This window comes from Phyllostomus hastatus, unplaced genomic scaffold (genome assembly GCF_019186645.2).
Source record: "Phyllostomus hastatus isolate PE091 unplaced genomic scaffold, TTU_PhHast_1.1 phas_contig_524, whole genome shotgun sequence".
NCBI classification, from domain to species: Eukaryota; Metazoa; Chordata; class Mammalia; order Chiroptera; family Phyllostomidae; genus Phyllostomus; species Phyllostomus hastatus.
In genome coordinates, this window is record NW_025333900.1 from 684,928 (window position 1) to 700,480 (window position 15,553).

Consider the following 15,553-nt stretch of genomic DNA (forward strand, 5'->3'; position numbering starts at 1 on the left):
GGGAAAGGTTATATACAATAATGAGTTATTTCTTATGAACATATTTGGTGTCAAGCAAGTAACATGTAGCATAAATATGTATTTTGTGCTTGAATAGAAAATCATGTTTTTCACTTGATCTTAGCCAAAAGGCCAAGAAGCAGAAAAAGATGTTTCTCAATTATGTAAGTGTAGTATGGTTAACTTTCACCAAATGGAAACTCTGTCAGAGAAAATTTATAAAATGAGAATGATCAGTGACTGTTTTTATAAAATGAAAAGAGATCTTAAGTTAAAACCCTGCAGTGTGCTGTGAAGTGAGTAACTGTTGTTTCTTTGCCTGTGTCTCATGCAGGTGCAGCAGTAGCAGGTATTTACCGGGTGGCAGGGAAGAACATGGCCCCCTTGGAAGCGCTGGTGTGGGGCGTTGGACAGACGGTACTGACATTGATCATCTCCTTTTCAAGGATCCTCGCCACACTTTGAGGTTTCCATAGAAATGACTTACTTCACATAAAGAAACAGATGTACAGATTCTCTGAAAATGGCACTGTTAGCCAGTGGAAATGAAATCACACAAGAATCTTGGAAGGAGCAGGTCAGAAAGTAAGGCCTTGAGCTGTGTGGAAAGATTGCCCTCTGGTGTTCAAGTGATTGCACTACCGCACTGCACCTTACGTGCCTCCATCCCAGGCAAGGCGAATTACACTATGAGAAGCTACAAGAAAAAGCACCTTGTTTAGCTGCCAATCAGGTTAACATTGGTGTTGAATCATCATTTTTAACAGTGTTGTGTTTAAGTTACAGGGACATTTTGAAGAATTGATATATGTGCCAAACTCTTTTTTTATACATTGATCATGTGACAATTTGCAAGTGTAGATGTAGATGAGTGCTGTGAACATGTTTGACATGAATTCAGGTAATGTAGTGAGATTTTTATTTTGTAATGCTAAGTCCTGTATGAGTGCTGAATACTGAATCATTTACTATGAGATAAATTATTTGATTTTCATTGTTGAACGTTTCTGGGATTTAGGGCTTTAATATGTTTAGGCATTATTGTTATTCAGTTTATATGGAAAATAATACTTAATGGAAAACTAGCTGAACTCAAATTTAAGGACTCAAAGTAGAAATATAGGGTGCATCCTTTTCAGTCACTTAAATAACAGTCTTTTAATAGTTTCCCTCATATATAAATGTTCTGTTGATATAAATTCAAACCTTTATGAATAACACACACTGATTGTGTTTGTGTGTCATAAAAATATAATTTAAAAATTTCTTATGAATTTTGTTAGAAGTCTGAAATGCATGTTCTTTGACCCTTCTAAAGAAAGTGTTTGCCTTGTGTCTCGTGGAGAAAACATCTTTATAATTAGTATCACAGTGGGATTATATTACTTGTTGCATATGTATTGATTTTTGACAAAATGTAAACAGTCTTTCATTTTGGAGTATTAACTGTATTTAAGAGTGGCCTAAATTAGGCTGTGAAAACAAAAAGCCTCATCTGTAGATAAGTAACAGTAAGTTATATAGGGATATTAATAAAGTATCTTACTTTGGATATGTGGTAGCACGCTTTCACTAAGAATTGGAGAATTTAGTAAATAATTTTAAAATTTGGCAGTTATTCTCAGTATATAAAAACAGTACTGAAATATATTTGAATGTTTCATTTCAGTTGTTCAGTTCTTGATTTATGCTGTTATTTAAGTTTATTAGAATGTGATGACATTTATTAGAAATGAAAAAGCCCTTAGTATAAAATATTTTAAGAGGTTTTGGCAGCCTATCCTTATTTTTAAGAGTACATGAAGTAAGGAAAAGAAAACCTGGTTTAACTTCTACTGACACTTTTTTAGTACCAAGTATAATTAAAGTGTGCTAACTCAAAGGAGTAGCCATTGCAGAGAATATGAGTTAAGGACAATCCAAAAAAATAATCTGCACACTCTAGCCTTGCTGTTCTATAACCTGATATGGTAAAAAGTAGGTTTCTATTGGGTCCCATTCAAATTTAAGACCTTTGTTACCCATACCACTTTCCCTTTACCAAACAAAACAAATGAACAAACAAAAAACAAAAAAAAAAAACAAACCAGAAAAACCAACAACTTAACAGTGAAGAATTGGTGGGGGCGGGGGGTGGGCACTTTCATCAGTAGGGAAGCCAATTTGGGGGATTTTCTAATGCTGTGACTTAGAAACTTGATTAAAAAAAATTAGCAGCTATGCATTCCTAGAGATCTTTGATCTTAAAATTGATTTTAAGTTATGTATAACCCTGAAATTACTTTCATGTGTTCTTTATATTTTTTATGTTTTCCAAATTAAATTTAGGCATACATTTTCCAAATCAATTTGATTTCTCCTTTTCTGTTAGACTTGAATTCAGTGTTCTTTCTTTACTGTGGCTATTCTGTCAATAATTTAAAGTGTTTGCATTCTTTGAGGGGAATTACCAATAACATATTAGAGATATACAAATGAATATTTAAACATATGGTTATGTTACAATTTAAGAAAGTTGTCATGGTGAGGTAATATGGAGCATATGGTTCAGAATCCACAATCAACCAGAAAGTAACTTGGGTACATAAATGTATGAATGCATGGACCAAAGAGATTTAAACTCCTGTTTTTACTCTAAAATGGAAATATAATTGGATGGCTAATAATTAATCTGTAGAGTGTCTTAATCTCATTATGAAGTTGCTTTACATTATGAATTGTGTATGTATGTGTACTTTTAACCTGTGGGGGAATTTTTCGGTTTCTTTGCTGTTTTCAGCTATTTCTGTTGGGATTTTTTGTAACTGGCACTCTCGATGTTTTGAAATACAGTTGAATAGTGTGAATTGAAGACATTATCTTAATAGTTATTTCTATGCTGAGATTTTTTTAAGTTAGTGGTTTTCTTATAGAGACAAGAGTGTTTAATGATATATATTTACACACACATATATATCGTTATATACATATATATAAAGCTGCTATGCGAATACAGTTGAATTGGAAAGCTTTTGTTCGGTGAACATGTTCAGGTTCTAGTGAAGAATTTGTTCAGTTGAATGATCTTCTAAATAGGTATGAAGATGTTTGAGATTTTTTAATTTGGGGAGTTTTGGGAGGGCGTTAATAGTGCCAGAGATGCTTGTTTTTGATATGACAAAAGCCCTTATTGATGTATTTGTGTTATACCTTCTTAAAACCTGTGATTTTTCTTGTGTGATAAATGCAGGAAGGACAGAGGAAATCCTCTGTAGTTTACACTTCTTTATTTTTAGAAAATGTTTAGTAAAATATTGGTGACAGTGAAATCAGTTCCCCAAAGAAGAGACTCCTATATGCCCAAACTAATTATTTTTTAATGTACTGGTTAGAAATATCTGTAGACTAGAGTTTAGTCAGGGGGCCTTATCTAACCACAAATGATGCTAAATGGAGAAGGTGCAAGTAATTGCCCCCATGGGATGATTCCATTAGCCAATAGTCTAGAATAAGCAAAGTCCTAAAGGATGGCTGTATTCAGTGCTTACAGCTTAATTATTCTTATTTTAGAGCTTAATGTTTACCAAACAGTGTTACAGTTTGTTACCCAATGTACTGTCTTAGTATTTGTGGCATTTAGTATATCCACTGCCCTAAAAAGTGTAAGGATTTTATTTGTACTTTAAGTGAGAAATAAAGAAATGAGCTGCCTTGTATATCATGTATCTGTGATGTAACAAACAGAGGTAATTTAAAGTCAAAGAACATACTGGAAAAGTTCCTAGAGTACTTGAATTAAGATGAAGAGTGTGTAGTTGACATGTTAATATGCCCAAGCTGACACTTACAGACCAACAAATTCAATTTTGAAAATACTTTAGATCTACTAAGTACAAAGTGCGATACTGAGAGTTTTCTATAGGAAATACAAGGATGGCTAAGAAAGGATTCCAGCCCTGAGTTCACCAAGAGCCAGCAAGGTGGTTTCAAATCCTGAAAAGATTGGAACAACATTTTTGCTTCCTAATTCTATTTAAGAGTTCAGGTCCTCCCCCTCACCCCAAATTCTGATATTTCCAGTCTACCCACTAAATGGAGTTTTGGTAATGGAGAGAGCATTGCTGCGACAGTGGGAGGAGCACACTAGAATCTAAACCAAAGATGTAGATTTGAATCCAGGCCCTGTTACTTGTTGACTTTTGTTTGTGAATGGCAAAACAGTGAAGGTTTGACAGTAAGTGATTGACAGTCAGTAGAATTTTTTAAATTACATTTTGCAATAGTAATTAAGTATGTTTTGAAAAATTCATCTACTTCATTTATTTTCCCTATATATATTTTAAGAAGGAAAAAATTAAAATTATTTCTCTTACAATCTTGCTTTCTGTTACCTCCTCTTTATTTTTCAAACCAGCAGGTACTTACCTAAGAGCACTTTTAGGAGTTGCTGGTGGTGGAAATGGCCAGAACAAGCAGGACTAAATGACAGGTGGTGTTTACCACGGGTTAAAGTAGGAAAAGGGTAGAGGCAGCCAGTGTTTCCTCTTTTATCTTACCCTGCTTCTTCCTTTGGATTCATTCAGCAAACATTCACTGAGTCTCTACTACTTGCAGCTTACTGCCTTGTTTAAGGGATGCAGAAGTGTCTCCTCTGTCGCCTGCCCGCCCGCCTTCCGCACCCTGGGTGCTGGCTTCGAAGCATATTGTACATGCTGTAGGGAAAGAGAACTGGCTTCAGTGTCTGCCGAGTCCTTCACTCTGTGGGCCAAGGTGCTTAAGCTCTACTAGTTGTTTGTTTCCTTGTATTTTTTTAACCTAAAAAATACTGTTATTTTTAATTTATGTTCATTTAATAATTCAACAAGTAACTATTACAATAGTTACACAAATTTTTCCTCTCAGAAAATTTTAATGGGAATCTCTTCAAGGAGTTGTTACTTGTTTTTAAGGAGTAGAGAGTGTGGAAAGTCGCTGATGGAACTCTGGTAAGGCCTAGATTGCAGAGAAGTTAGGCAGCACTTGAGTAACTGGTTAAATTGCCCTTTCTTTTAATAGTCAGGGTGAGAATCTCAGTGGTTAAAATTGACTAGTAATCAATGATCTCATAATTTCTCTTAACTCACTGGTGGCAAACACAAGTCCCAAGGGCCAAATCCAGCCTAGCACCTTGTTTCTACCTGGCAGCAGTGCTGAGCTTCTTGCCCCTAGTTAAGGAGTAGTTACATTTATACAGCCCTAAAATTACATTTGGCCCTTTGAAGGCAACTGCAAGGCTGATGTGGCCCCCGGTGAAAATGAGTTTGATACCTCTGCTAACTGTTGGTCCTTTTTATAACATCTGAGGGGGAAACTCTCCAGGATAAAAAGGACATTATTTGATTAAAAATGATAAAAATTTTCAAACATGTGGTAGCATTTTCTAGCAGAGGGAAGCTTAAAGATAGGGATGCACATTGGAGGGGTAACACATGAAACAAAGGCGTACCTGATGAAGTCCCCTGCATTATGTGGACAGTTTCCCCCCTTGCATTAAGAATATAAACTACATTGTATGAGTATGTGTACTGTGTGAGTCCAGAATGCTGTTTCTTTCTCTGTGAGCCAACTTTCCACAAAGTATTTTGAAATCATTATTCCTTTTTTTTGGTGTGTGGTGGTGGTAGGTTTGCCCTTCTAAGTTAAGGATCTCTGTTCACTGTAGGCAATACAATGTTTTTGAGCATGTTGCCGAATCAGTTATCTAAAAATGTATCTGAATTTGCTTGGAGGAAGTAGTGCTTAACATATACAGTATTTTCAGTAAATGTGGAAATGTATCAGTTAATACTTTATTAAATTAGTGGACACATCCAGATTTCTGAGTGAACTGAACTGTAAACTGTAACCACCTCTTCCCTGCATTTAGAAGACTCATTTGCACATTCTTTACATTCATGGCACATATATTGAAGTAATTTATAATAACCCTTTCTTGATTTTAAGGACTACTTTAGCAATTTCTTAAAAATCTCCCTCCCCTTTCCATACAGGTGTCATATGTTATGGTTTAAACATATGTACAGCTTGTTGATAGTGTCAGAAGTGCTGGTTTTGAAGAGAATGTGCTTAACACCTTATGGTTATGCAACTGTAATCTTACTGAAAAGTCAAGTCAAGAGACTTGAGTCAAGAGACTATAGGCAAGTCAAGAGAGCATGAACCTCTTACATATTTTTTTAGACCCCATGCTGCACCCATCCATAGGTATCCCCCCCACTGGAAACACAACTGCCCCCCTTTGGGGGGTGCACTGAGACACATAACTGAAACTGGAACGTGGGGTAGTGTAAACATACAGAGAGAGGAACTGTAATGCATAACTACCATAACAGTAACCCTGTTCTCCTAAATATTATATGTATTGGCAATTTCTAAAGAGCATCACATTTTTAGAGCGCTGTGTAAGTGAATGTTAACTTGATGGTATTACAAATGAGAAAGGTTTCCTTTGTTTTTAAATTAATGTATTTGCATATCATCACTAAGTGTCTCTGGGAAGGAACATTTTAAAATTTTTTCCACAGAAAGCAAAATAGAAGCACCTGTTTGAATAGTAATAAAAATGGTTTACTTTTAATAATGGATGAGTTGATAGTCTAATTATTGATACTTTCTTACTATTTGTGATATTGGATACATTTATGATGGAGGAATCTTTAAAAATTCTGGTGCTCTGCACACACATGAGCTCTGCACATTTAGATGAACATGTGAAATCCACAGTGTTTTTTCACTGTAGCCACACAACTTGGTAAAATTCATATGATTCTACCATAAAGTGTTTATTCCTGACTCCAGCCATTCTGGGATGAGGGAATCAATTTTACTTTGAAGTTAACCAACTAAAATGTATTTATTTAAATAGCAAAAATATACCTTACCTGATAGAAATTAAAAGACTTTCAAATTGTGTTAACTCTCAGACCACTGATGAATCATTTAGTAACCCGTTTTTAAAAGCTTAATGATGTCTCAGTACCTTGGAAGTTAAGATATTTTTCCAGAGTGAACCTAGTAAGATTCAGGATTGGCCTGTTAATGAGGACGCAGAGTTAAAGGAAGGGTACAAGTGAAATAACTCCTTATAGTTTCATAAAGATCAATTACTTTGCTATTGGCAATGACAGATGACAACTACTTTCATGTTGTATTTGTCTCCTTTTCTCTTTTTTTTTTAAGTAACTTTGAAATGGAGAAAAATGTAGTCAAAACAATTAAAAGTGGGATTTTAAAATTTAATTTTATTGTGAACTAGAGAAGCTAGTAAAAACAGCATTAGTTTTGTTTTGTAGTACAAGGACAGATACTTTATGTAACCTTTAGAAATATGTTTACCATCAGGGATTTATTTTTGCTATCCAACTACTTAATGTACTGTGAAGCTTAGCGACGGGAGGAGTCAGTGTCGGCGGGGCGGCGCACAGATATGGAGGTGGGTCTGGCCACGGCCCACGTTAGGTGAGCACGGCTTCCCTTCTGTTAAGATGATAAACTACACTGTATGAAAATATGTACTGCATGTTTACATAATATAGTTTAATTTTGAAGGATTATTTTTTAAAAAACTATGTTTATGTATAATACTTAACAAACTGTAAATATTGTACACTATTGATTTTTAATTTTATATAAGCAATTTTTTAATTTCCCAATTCATGTGTAAATCTCATTGTGTATATAGCATAGTTTCCTGGATAACTCAAATTTTGCAGTGAATTTTAATTATTTTAACTGTGGTAAGCATCAGGTTAGCCTTAGAGATGTTGATCTTTGTTTTAAATTATTTTTACCACTCATCTCTTCAAAGGGCAGCAATAAACTTATGCAGGTCATTTTTGATTATAGAAAGTTGGTCTGCAAAGACAAGCTCTAGGTTCCAGTTCATTGCTTAAAAAAATGATGCACAATTAATATCATCCACTGTCTAATCACAGGACCATTTCTGAGGTCCATAGTTGGTGTTCCTCTTTGTAACATACAGGGTGATTCTACTGATACACACACAACAACTGTTAAAAGTGAATCCAGCACTTCAATGTCATAACACAGAATTTATTGGATTAAAATTTGTAATATACAGTATTTTAATAAAGTTTCTGTATTCAATTTCATGCACTTATATATAAATAAACCTGTATTTAAAAGTTTTATGGGGTATTTGATTCTCGATGACATATCTTTTCAATTCATTCTTTGTAAACTCAAATGCTTTCTCTCACCCTTTCATCAGTTTCTCTGGGGCAGTTTTACATACAGGTTTTAGAGGCAGTGCTGAAAGGTATTTATGAAATCTGAAAGACAAACTTGGTCTGGTTATAGTTAAACTGGGTCTCAGACCAGTCCTAGGCAACATAAGCATCTGCTTCTAAGAGTTATTGTTTTAAAAAGCAGCCTATTGCTTTTAATAATAAATGACTACCATTTATTGAGTGCTCATTGTTACACACTTCACATGTGTTCCCTAATACTTACAATAATTAATGCTTCAAGTTAAGAGTTCTATCCTACATTACAGATGAGGAATTGTAGGGTCACATAAGGTGAAAAACTTCTCAAGGTCACATAGCTAATAATTCTAAATTAGGGTTTTCTTACTCTTTCTTGTGTTCCTCCGACCCCCACTGTGCTGTGTTGGTTTCTACAGAGCATTCTGGGAGACCTTACCTGTGACAGGATAAAACCTCATTATTGAAGATGGAAAGAAATTATTGGGATTTGAAAAATGATCACCTCTGGACTTGTATTTTCAAATTTACGCTTGTTTTTAATATTTGTTAGGGATTTCCAAGGAATGGTACTTGCTACCCAGCTAGGCTTAACTATGCTGTCTGAGAAAAGGTTGGGGCCGACAGAATAAGCCACTCGAAGTGTCACAGCCCTGCTGGGGTAAAGACCAGCTTAACTTTGAAACCTGTGCAAACAAAATGGAAGTAAATGTTTCCCCCCCCCCCCCCCCCACAGGGTCCGGTACAAATAACACCCCTTTTTAATTACAAACTCGTTTACTACAAAATCATAAGCATGTAGTTCTGTAACATAACAATATTACACTCAAGCATATCATGTGGCATTTTAGGTGAAATGTTTGAATTAAAACTATAAATTATTACACCCATATTATTACCCTATCAACCACACTCAAGCAGGAATTACTTCTGCCAGACCCTGTATATTGACATTTTATTTTATGTAATTACTAAATTGAAATGTATTTCCTTTTTTCTAGGTAACTTTCAATCATAGAATTATAAAATTATTAAACATTTTCTTCCTGACCACGAGTCTGAAAAAGTTCCTGAACAAAATATAAATCTTCAGATTAAAAATAAAATTTCTATTATGATTCTATTACCTTTGACTCTTGAATTAATGTTTTTGTAATATTTTAAAGAGGTAATCTCTCTGGGTATTATATTTGCCGAGCACTGATGTGAAGCACTGGATTCCTGATTTGTTGCCATCTCTGTAGAACAGGGCCAGAGGGAAAAGCAATCTAGAAGAAAGAGGCTCAGGTCCTGCACTGAACTTTATGGTGGAGAATAAGTCTTAGACTTACTGAATAGGTTCTTATGTCATCTCTGTTTTAGGGTTGAACCGTTAATTCTAAAAGGGTACCTAAAGTTTTAGGACATACAGAATAGTAAACAGGACCTATGGCAGATCTGTGAGGAGTAAAATTTAGGTTCGCCTCCAGCTTCTCATGGAAACTTAACTGAAGAATTTATCCCATTCCACTGTTACTGTTCATATGCCCTTAATTTTCTGTTGTTCATTGTCATCAGACATTTTTCTTTTGGCCAATTTTACGAACATTCTTCAAGCTCACACTGACTTGCAAAATAGAATTTCATCAGGTGGTTTTATTGCAAAGCAACAGTTTCATCACTAGATGGTGCAGTGGTTTCATTTTACTTCCCCTCTTTGGTCTTGGCCGTTCTTACCTAAGAAATCAAGTTAACTTAGTCTGTACTTTTGGCCATTCTTACCCAAGAACCTTAATTAACTCAGTTTGTACTTTATTTCCATAGGATATATCTAATGCTACCTTTTCTCCTGATAAAAATACACACTAGGAAATTAAAGTCAAGAGTTTCTACATGTTGTCACTAACAAATTTAACCCTCCAAAGGATGTTAAAATGCAGTGTTCAAGGTTTGTTACAAATCGGAAAATGACATTAATTGTGTGGTTTTGATAAGCCATTCATTAACCTGGACCTTGATTTATATGTTTTCCTTAAATCTGTCATTCTGACTCAATGCATAGTGGTTTTTATCTAGTAAATACGCATAGTAGTTTATACTTTAGTGACATTTAGTTACATTCTCGGTCAACTTGGAATAAAAAGGAAAATGCCATCATGACACAATCAACCTTGCTGAGTTGTGAGATGGTTTTAAATTCTTGCTTTGCAATTTCGTATTTGACCTTGGCCAGGTTATTTCACTACTGGGATTCCCGCTTTTCCCCATCAGTCAATGGGGAAAATGTCTCTTGTTCTATGTAGTGGGTGCAGAGCAAAGCCTCCACTCTGTCCCACTGGCCTCCTCTCGTTCAGTGTGTGCACATGGAAGGATGACGTAGTTCTAGGTTAGCCCCACGTTTTGGTAGTAGGTTTAGATTCCTTTATTTCAAAGTCAGCTAGATTCTATTACTGTATAGTGCACAGTGCCTTTTCAGAGTATTTGTTTCAGGTTTAAACTGTCCCATTGAACTGTGTGCTGCTTTGGCAGCAAAGCCTGCTGAGGAAATTTTTTACCTCAGTGGAAAAGAGCCTGGTTAGAAAACAGAATGAATAAACTTGCTCAGCTAGCAAATTCCTTGCATTCTCCAAACCTAATATGCACAAAATGAGGAAGCCAAAGCAACCAACACTAAATCCCCCAAAGATGGTCATGACTCACCTGTCAGCTGTGCATTGTCATCAGCCAGCTCAGATCCTGTTGCAAGTGGGCTTCTCAACTTTGTTTATTGTTATGCAAAGACAGACTTTTAGTTCAAACTCAGAGAAGTGTCGCTCTTTTCAGCTCCAGAGCCTCTGATCTTCAAAGCGCAGGCCTCATCACACAGCGGTGGAGACAAATATGCCCCAGAACTCAAGGTCTTAAAGAAATCAGGACTGCACTTAAGAGATCAGAGAAGAGGAACAGATTTTCATAGAACAACACTTCTCCTGCTCCTTTTGCTTACTTTTTTGCAGGAGTAGGAGTTGGTGGTCAACCCTAAGATGTGATACAAGAAGACACTTGTGTTATCTTTCATGTGGAAAGTAGGAGAAGGTACAGAGAAGGGTGGGAGACATTGCAGGGCTGGAGGAACAATTACGAGCAACTGTAGATGTGTGAAAGCCGTGCGCTTGCTCACTGAGCGGGGAAAGGATCAAACCTGGGTCTTCTCCCTGGTTCTGACCCCTCCTGCACAGGAGGCCTCGTATGTCAATTTTTTTTCTATAATGAGCATGGAAATGGACTAGCTGCTTGGTAGTCTTTTAAATGTAGGTTGAAACTTTTAATGGGGCAGACAACATCAGTCTAGGTCTGTTATTCTTGGACTTTCCTAGATCAGGACCCATTTGACATTATTGACTTGACATTTGCCATATCCATTATAGTTCTCAATTTTAGCCCATCTTTGGGATTTCTTACTTGAAGATTGTTTAACTTAATGGCTTTTTGAAAGATGAAGGAAAAGGGATGAAAATTTCAAATCTAAACTATGACTTGTGGGTTTTAAAAATTAGTATCTTCAGGAAATATGTAAAGCTTGTATTATTGATAAGGTAATCCTTATAATAATGTTGATACTCAACTTTTACTCTCAAACTATTTTCCCATATATAGTCTCATTTTATCCTCACAGTTTGTACTTTTTAGGGGAAGAGGAAAAATGCCTTTTCCTTTTAAATCAAAACTGCTTATCTGTCCAAACACAAGTCTTTTATGAGACTTGGACAGCTGTTTGGACAAATGCTAATAGTTAAAAACAGACCTAAAAAGCCACTGTAGCCTAGTTGCCTGGACTCAGGTAATCTCCAGGAGTATGAAGAGATCGCCCTGGAGACCAGTCAGTTCCTGGGGAACTGGTAACTAGCTGGTTCTCCTGCTGTAATGCTTTGACTCCAGCCTTTCCATGAAAGGACACGGGTAGGCCCAAATGCACTCACAGGAGATCACATTTGGGACTTGCCCTGTTTTATCGTATCAGAAATATTTTTGCTTATGATGGACCTAAGAGTTACACGCTAGCATTGATAGAATTCTTGTATTGATACAAATGCCACCATATTTAATTAAGGCTTTCCAAGCAGATTATTTCTTTCCTAGATAAACCAGCATGATTTTCAGAGACTCTTGTTTCACCTTGAGTGGTTCAATGCACACACTAATTATCTGGACAGAAAAAGTTGCCGAGTCAAAGAAGACATTTAAGTGTTCCTGGACATTTTGAGTCCAAAGCAGATGAAAGATGAAAAGCATAATTTTGGTGTCACAGAAATGGGAAGCAGTGTGTCGAAGACATCTGCGGGCTCAGGCCTGCAGTACGTCAGCAGCAGGTTTGTTGGCTGTGGTAGAAAAAATGAACACCATGCTGATTAACCTAAGAATCAGGATCAAGCAGAAACACGCCCACCCATGACATCAGAAATCTGTTTGTGGGGTTTGAAACTGTATTGGAAAAACTATTCAAAGTTTGAGCCGAAATTTAGAAGACAGTGGTGCCATAAATAGAGAGCAGGTCCACATTGTGTCAGCCCTCCACTGTGGAAGAGACAAAGGCAGAGATAATAAGTTGGTGAATAATCTTCGAAGAATTTTTGCCTGACATTGAAATTTGTACCACCTTGTAAATTGGCTTTATATTTGAAAACATTTCTTTCTGAAATCTATAGAAGTTTTGTCTTCACTCACTGTATCTGGAAGTGGGCAGAGGTGCTCAAGTGTCAAAGGGTTTTTTGTTGTTTTTTTTTTTTTGCATGCAGATAAAGAATTAGGATGGGTCAAGTAGATAAGATTTTTTTTTAAAAGAACAATTCCATAAGTTAATAAAATAAGCCCTTAAAATAGGCTTTGTCACAAAAGAAGGGCTTTTTCCATAAGATAATAGGAGGACATCAAGCTAAAAATAACTGAAAATTGTTTTTTCTTAAATATCCATGAAGTGTTTTTAATATTGGAAAATAACAGCTGTCGATTTGAGAAATATATAAAATCATTTGATCAGGTTCTAGTTTTATAATGTATACTTCAAAGAATTCTATGGTTATCTTGGCTGTTACTAATCCAGACTGGACTCATTCTTTGGTCCAAATCTTCCAATAACTCTGGCTTTTAATACAGAGATAAATTTTCTAAATAAAAGTAAGGCCCAATCTCTGTAAAATTTCCCAGTCTTAGCACTTTTTAAGCCACAACAAAACAGCAAAAATGAAAATAGCACTTACTAAGTGTATTCTGAAGATCGCTAAGTGGTAGAGGCTCTTGAGGAAAAAAATTCTCTGGACAAATAATTTTGAAAAAACTTGCCTTCTATATTTCTGTCTTAGAGAGTCACAATTCACATTACCATATTGAAGACTTTGAAAAGCTTTGAGTTAGGAACCCTAATGTCCAAGGGCCATGAATTCTCAGAAAATGTATATCTGGTAATACAAGAAATCTTGATAGCTGACCCCTGTGGTCTCTGGAAAAGCATTTCCAAGGATATTTTTCAAGTTCTACCTTGTGTCCCATCCCAAAGATCGCTGGCCTCTCACACGTAACCTGAAACAAGGTTTTAATGTCTAAGTTTTAACTTAAGTTTTTAATTCCTCTCTAGCCTCCAGTTTTTGCTGACCTTCTCCTGCCCTGTGATGTCATGTTTGGCAGATTTGTGACAGGCACTTCCTAACTTGCATGTCCTTCTGGGGCTTCCCGAGCCCCACCCCCGGCTGGTATGCACTATTCATGGCCCAGGCTCAAGTCAGTCCTATTCAATGGGACCCTCATATAAAATCCAAGGTTGCATTTGGCAAATATCATATGAGAACTGCAGACTAAATGTCACAACATTTTAGCAAAGGGAGAGGCCCCTAGGTGCTGGCTAGGTCAGTGACAGATGCACAGATGACTTGGCAATAGGACAAGCCTTAACGTTTCTTCTTAAAGGCAGAAGTGGGGCCTACATGGAAGAGGAAAGGAATAGATGTGGATGCTTCAGGCTGGAGAACCACAGCAACCCATGTTGGGGATGGGGATATGCGAAGTGAGTTACAGACAGCGAGGCTGAAGTGGGCAACCGTGAAAAGTAGAACTACACGGTACGTTAGGTGTGAGACACCAGATGTGAGAGCCTTGAACTGGACATATGCACCTGAATTTTATTCTCTAGGCAGAGGAAACCATCGAAAGAGAAGTCCACTTCCATCTGGAATTAGAGGAAAAACAAGTGATGGGGTGTTGTCCCCCTCTTGCACATCGTTTTAGTGTTTGCTTCCTGGTGCTAGTGGGAGAGAACAAGAGCTTCTGAGAAAGAATCCTCTGGATAACCTGCCTTGGCCACTTATTATTGCCACTTTCTTTATGATGTTGAGAAAGTATCTTAATCTCACAGAGCTCAGTTTCCTCGTGTATGAAATGGTTTGCTATCTCATCAGGTTGTTGTGAGGCTTAAACATGTAAAGTGCCCATGCTATGGGAATAAAACACAGCTACAGACATACTTCCTAAAGCCTTGCACTTGGGGATCATTCCGACCTGCAATACAAGCACCCCCATTTCCCAGCGGCATTGATAGGCATGCTGCCTGGTCCTCTGTTTGCCCTTGGAAGCATCCCTGAGACCCCACAGCCCTAATTGCCCACAACAGAGAGAATCACACTGCTAATGTATTTTTTTCTTCTTGAGTTGCTGCCTTTGTTGCTTTTGAGGGCTTATCTCTCCGTTTTCTTCATTAGGGTAGTGTTAGCTGTCAGCAGACAGGAGCAGCCACCTGGGCTGGCTCTGAGAGAATGACCACTTGAAACCCAATCTGCCCAATTACTGCCCAAGCAAAGAAGCCAGTCAGGGGGAAGTGAAACCAATTGACCCCAACCTGGCCACTTTTGCCTAGAGCTGGAAAACTAAAATTCCCTTTGTAGCTTCTCCCTTTCTTCTTTTTAAAGTTAGTTAATTGGAGGAGGGAATGCCTTTTGTGAATTCACACGAATATCTCTTATCTGGACACTACTTGGGCTCAAGTCCTGGCAAATAACTAAAAGTAAATTCTTGTATGTGAACATTTATTTTTAACTATAAGATGCTTAACAAATAGTTATTACTAGCCAAAAATTTATTTATGTCTTTTGATTTTGTTTCTCTCTTACCCTGTTGCTATCTGTTGGGATCTTTAATTTTAACCTCCTCCCCTCAACCCAGACTCTCTGGACTGAAGAATTCCTCTCACTTTCTCCTCATTGGTAGCTCCTTCATCACATGTCCATTTGGTTTTCTGTCTCTGACCCTACTGCCACACACCTGCCTCCCCACAGGTATGCCCCCAGCATCACAGTCTGCTCCAG

The 15,553-nt window shown here is 36.9% G+C and overlaps 1 protein-coding gene across 1 annotated transcript in view; it reads left to right on the forward strand.

Annotated features, from left to right (window-relative positions):
- TMEM170B (transmembrane protein 170B) overlaps window positions 1-8,147 on the forward strand; it is a 41,342-nt gene extending 33,195 nt beyond the window's left edge. The window contains exon 3 of the mRNA XM_045847095.1: window positions 335-8,147. Coding sequence (XP_045703051.1) covers window positions 335-465 — 131 coding nt within the window. The 3' untranslated portion in view covers window positions 466-8,147. The remainder of the gene's footprint in view (window positions 1-334) is intronic.
- The last annotated feature ends 7,406 nt before the right edge of the window (window positions 8,148-15,553 follow it).